Genomic DNA, 5,381 nt, shown 5'->3' with positions numbered 1-5,381 from the left:
TGGCGTGGGTAAGTGCAGAAATGGTCTCTATCGAATGGACTCAGTGGCAAGCAACAGAAAGGCAATGTTGGCAGCACCAGATGTTACAACATGGCACAAGAGGTTGGGGCATGCTTCCGAGTCTAAGTTACGTCAAGTTAAGTTCTTAGGAGATTTTGTTCATAAGTTGAAAGACAATTTTTGTGATTCCTGTGTAAAGACTAAACATACGCGATTATCTTTTCCCAAAAGTTTTATTAAAACTATTGATTGCTTTGAGTTACTACATTGTGATATATGGGGAAGTTATCGTACTTCGTCCCTCACGGGGGCACGTTATTTCTTGACAATTGTAGATGACTTCAGTAGAGCCGTGTGGCTATTTCTTCTAAAACATAAGTATGAAGCAAGCAACAATTTAATTGGATTCTGCAACATGGTCAAAAATCAATTTGGGAAGAATGTCAAGAGAATAAGAAGTGATAACGGAGGTGAATTCACTTCCGGATCCATGGCTGATTTTTATGCCCGCGAAGGGATCATTCGAGAAACTTCTTGCCTACACACGCCACAACAAAACGTCGTGGTTGAAAGAAAGCATCGACACCTACTTGAGGTGGCTAGAGCCTTGAGGTTTGAAGACAAATTGCCAATAAAATTTTGGGGAGAATGTGTCTTGACAGCCACGTACTTTATAAACCGACTTCCCGCAAAAGTCATCAGTTTCAAAATTCCTTTTGAGATATTGTTCAAACAGAGACCTGAATACGAGCACATGAAGGTCTTTGGATGTTTGGTATATGCTAGAAACACTGAAACAAAGGGGGACAAGTTTGAGGTAAGGGGGAGACCGGGCATATTTGTTGGCTATCCGCAAGGGAAGAAGGGGTATCGAATTTATGATATTGACAGCAACAAGATGATAATATCAAGAGACGTGAAGTTTGTAGAGCACACATTTCCTTTTGCTTCAGTCAAAACTTGGCCTCAAAGTCGTGAAGACGAATTGCACTACTTCTTTGATGACGTGTCCTCAAGAAATTTGGACAGAGAAGAAAATGTTGAGGCGAGTTTTGACCAACAAGAAAATGTCGAAACTATGGAAAATGAAGCAAAAAGTGAAGAAACGAAACCAAATCTGAACGCGAGCAATGAAGGGACGGATGCCTCGGTTGAAGTCAGGTTGAGTCACATACCACTGGAAGAATGTGCCAACAATAATCAGACTATACACAGAGAAAGAAGAAGTAGATCACAACCAAAACGACTTCAAGATTTCGTTGTAAAATTGCCACCTTCGATAGACCATGCACAAACCCCAAGCAGTCAAGAGTCCTCCACGGTATATCCGCTTGCTAATTATATTTCCTATGATAAATTCACTGATGAACACAAATCTTTTATGTCGGCCATTAGTTCCAATGATGAGCCAAAGATTTTCAAACAGGCTATAAAATATGTCAAATGGGTCCAAGCAATGCAAAAAGAAATAAAGGCACTGGAGGAGAATGGGACATGGACGCTAGAGAACCTTCCAGAAGGAAAACGAGCCATTGATTCCAAATGGGTGTATAAAATTAAATATAAACCCAATGGCGACATTGAAAGATATAAGGCGCGGCTAGTGGCGAAAGGGTTCATACAGGTGGAGGATATAGATTTCCATGACACGTTTGCTCCGGTGGCCAAGCTTGTCACGATACGAAGCTTACTTACCATAACAACTAAAAAGGATTGGGTAATGCATGAACTCAACGTTAATAACGCTTTCCTACACGAAGATCTTGATGAAGAGGTCTACATGAAGATTCTAGAAGGCTTTGCAAGTAAAAGAGAGACACTAGTATGCCGGTTAAGAAAGTCTCTTTACGGGCTTCGTCAAGCATCACGGAACTGGTACCAGAAATTTACCGTGGCCTTAACGAGCCTCGACTTTCAACAAACTCATTCTGATACTTCGTTATTCATATACAGGAAAGGGGCATCCTTTATTGCAGCTCTCATTTACGTGGACGATGTCATCATTGTGGGAAATAACATGCAGAAAATAAATGAGACCAAGAAGTACCTCAATGAACAGTTCAGCATCAAAGACTTAGGACCGTTGAAGTATTTTCTAGGTATCGAAGGGCTCGAACCTCTGATGGCCTTGTTCTAAGTCAAAGAAAGTACACCCTGGACATACTAGAAGACAACGGGTTCCAAGGGTGCAGACCAAGTTCCTTTCCGATGGAACAAAATTTAAAATTGGACCAATGCGATGATAGCCCATGAATTGAAGAAGGATAGTATCGACGTTTGATAGGAAGGTTGTTGTACCTCCAAGCCACTAGACTGGATATAGCCTATGCTATCAACATGCTTAGCCAATTCGTTTCAGATCCCCGACAACGACACATGGAAGCTTCCGTAAGGGTCCTCCGTTACCTCAAGGCATCTCCAGGCCAAGGCATCCTCATACCAAAAGAAGGGGGGCTGAATTTAGTTGGCTATTGCGATGCAGACTAACTTGGTTGTGCCTACACTAGACGGTCATGAACCGGATATTTGCTCCTACTGGGAGGGGCACCAATTTCTTGGAAGACGAAGAAACAAACAGTTGTATCGCGTTCTTCAGCTGAAGCAGAATATCGAGCGATGGCAACTACGGTTAGCGAAATCTTGTGGGTACGTTGGCTGCTAAAGACACTACAGGTAGATCAAAATGAACCAACACCCCTCTTTTGTGACAATCAAGTAGCCAGACACATCGCCAACAATCCCGTCTTCCACGAGCGAACCAAACATGTTGAAATGGATTGTTTCTTTGTCCGTGAACGAGTTGAGTCTAAAGAAATACAGCCCCTATACGTTGATACAAAGCTACAAGTCGCAGACATCTTCACTAAAGCATTGGGAACACAACAACTTCGAAGTTTACTTGACAAGTTGGGCATTCGGGATCTACATGCTCCAACTTGAGGGAGAGTAAAGGAAACCGTTCAATCACCTCTTAATCAATTATTTGCTCCCTCTTTTATATTATTTGTTCCCTTTTATATGCTGATTTTTTCCTTATTTAGATAGCTTTGTTGTACACCTCCGATATATAAATATTGGTTCTGTCATTGGAATAAACATAGTTAAAACACTAAATTCTATACATACCATCTTTAATTTCAAGTACAGATAAAACTATTTTTTATTTATTTTGCCTAAAACACACATAATGCTATTGACTAACAAAGACGATGATAACAATGTTCATGCACACATGAAATGCATAATGCACCACGAACTTACATACAAGAAAGCCCTGCAAAAGAGGAAATTAATCATATATGAATTATGCTACCAAAGATTGTTGTTTGGGTTTGAAGATGATTTTCATAGGCTTTTCCTTCTGCAAAGTCACACCAAATTTGTCATTCATGTCAAGCTGTGAAGGATCGTCACCATTTGGAAGGACCCAATCAAACCCACGAATTAACGAAGCTAATATAAGTTCAACGCTCTTGACACCTAAGGGCAAACCGGGACACATTCTTCTCCCTGCACCGAATGGTGTGAACTCAAAGTTTTGACCTCTAAAATCTACCTTCGAGCCAAGGAATCTTTCAGGTTTGAATGATAGAGGGTCATCCCATATTTTAGGATCTCGACTTATTGCCCAAATGTTGACAAATACTTGCGCATCCTTTGGAACAGTGTAACCCATAACTTCACATGTTTCTTGAGCCCGGTGAGGAAGTAGGAAAGGCCCGGTTGGATGTATTCTTAGGGTTTCCTTGATACAAGCGTGTAGATAAGGTAATTCACTTAGTTGAGATTCAGTGATTTTGTCAAAATTCATTTCTTTCTTCATGACTTCGCTTTCTACCTTAGACAAGGCTTCTTTGTGTTTTAGTAGCTCGGCTATAGCCCATCCCACCGTTGAGGTCGTAGTATCGGTACCAGCTACGTATAATTCCTGAAAGTATAAAACAAGTTGGTTTAGAAACACAATAATTACAATAAAAGATTAGGAAATTGGAGATTAAATATTATGATCATCCAAATAATATCAAAAAGATTTCGTCTTTGGTAAATTTACCAATAGCTATAGTTATCGTAATCTTCAATTACTTCGACCATTTCCGAACACCTCAAAGATAAAATAAAATAAATAATATATTTGTTCATGAGTAGTGCAAATAAGTTCTTACAGTAGCAAGCTGATTGATTTGGACGTCTGAAAACCCTTGTTCAATCAATCGATCCAGTAAAGTATTTGCCTGATCCGATGACCATGCCGACGATCCGATTTGGGATCGTCGTTCCTTTATCATATGTTCCCAAAAACTAAACACGATCTTGATTTGTTTGAGGCCTCCCTTCTTTATTCCTTGAAGATCCAATCTTTGAAACATAGGAAAGAAATCACCGAAATCAGGTTTACCTCCATATTCCAGAATATTTTCAAGTGAATCTTTCAGCCCACCATGAGTCTCATGTTCATCTTTCAAATCAATGAAATCTTGGCCAAATATTATGCAACTCAAAGTGTTAAACAAAGTCGTGAAAACGAGTTCCCCGATGTCAACCACTTCTCCTTGCTTATTACGCAAGAACTCCAACATGTCACTTATCTTCTCCTCTCGAACCCTAGAGTGGGTCTCCATGGCTTTAGGTGAGAACAATTCAGTACGACAAACTGTTCGTAACGTTCTCCAAGTTTGGTCGCAGTCGGACCAAATGAGGGAGTAGGGTAGTATCGAACTTTGTCGGAATGTACTGGGCACGAAACGAGAAGAAAAGGAGCGATCTTGGAATTTGAGAATTTCCATGGCGGTCTCCGGAGAAGAGGCAACCACAAGAAGTTGGCTTCCAAGGCGGAGAGACATGAGAGGGCCATACTCTTTGGCGAAGTTGGTAATGGAGATGTGAGGTTTATCTCCGATCTGATGCAGGTTTCCGATGATCGGCAACGTTGGTGGACTTGGTGGGAGGTTTTTTATGGTCTTGGAAAATGTAAGTTTGATGAATAAAAGGGCGAAGAAGGACGTGAAAAGAAAGAATAGCAGCATATCGTTTTCTTTTAGAAAAGCTATGAGATCCATCGATCTTAATCTATAAAGGTATGATTTGTTTGTTTTCTGTTAATTTTTCTTCACAGAAAGGGCATATATATACATATATACACACACACAAACACCTGTACAATGACGAATTTAAAATGGTAGACTTAGGCGTGCCCCATTATACACCACTTGTTATCCAATTATTGTCAGATCAAATTCCATATCTCAACTATACATTGGGATTATACACGCAATCTTTAACAAGTTTTTAATTTATAAAATCTCATGTATACCATCATAATTTAATTTAAAAATGCATCTGTCTGTCTTTCTTCTCTCCTCATGCATGATGGTTGTGTTACA

General features: G+C 40.0%; 1 protein-coding gene across 1 annotated transcript; it reads right to left on the bottom strand.

Moving 5' to 3' along the window:
• Nucleotides 1-3,145: 3,145 nt before the first annotated feature.
• LOC112525141 (probable (S)-N-methylcoclaurine 3'-hydroxylase isozyme 2) lies at nt 3,146-5,081 on the bottom strand. Its single transcript, XM_025135112.1, has 2 exons — nt 4,164-5,081; nt 3,146-3,928 (listed from the first exon to the last, which is right to left on the bottom strand). Exons 1-2 carry the CDS (start codon nt 5,055-5,057, stop codon nt 3,305-3,307), a joined length of 1,518 nt encoding a protein of 505 aa, XP_024990880.1. The 5' UTR covers nt 5,058-5,081; the 3' UTR covers nt 3,146-3,304.
• Between the last annotated feature and the right edge of the window lie 300 nt (nt 5,082-5,381).

The sequence above is a fragment of the Cynara cardunculus genome (assembly GCF_001531365.2).
Source record: "Cynara cardunculus var. scolymus isolate 2C chromosome LG 13, CcrdV1, whole genome shotgun sequence".
Lineage (NCBI taxonomy): Eukaryota > Viridiplantae > Streptophyta > Magnoliopsida > Asterales > Asteraceae > Cynara > Cynara cardunculus.
This window is presented reverse-complemented; position numbering and strand designations above follow the sequence as displayed.

Bases quoted from the DNA above. Each gene is read 5' to 3' on its own strand.
- LOC112525141 (XM_025135112.1), bottom strand. From the start codon at position 5,057: ATGGATCTCATAGCTTTTCTAAAAGAAAACGATATGCTGCTATTCTTT. The intron at 3,929-4,163 runs GTAAGAACTTAT...TTATACTTTCAG, and splicing joins AAATCAATCAGCTTGCTACT to GAATTATACGTAGCTGGTAC.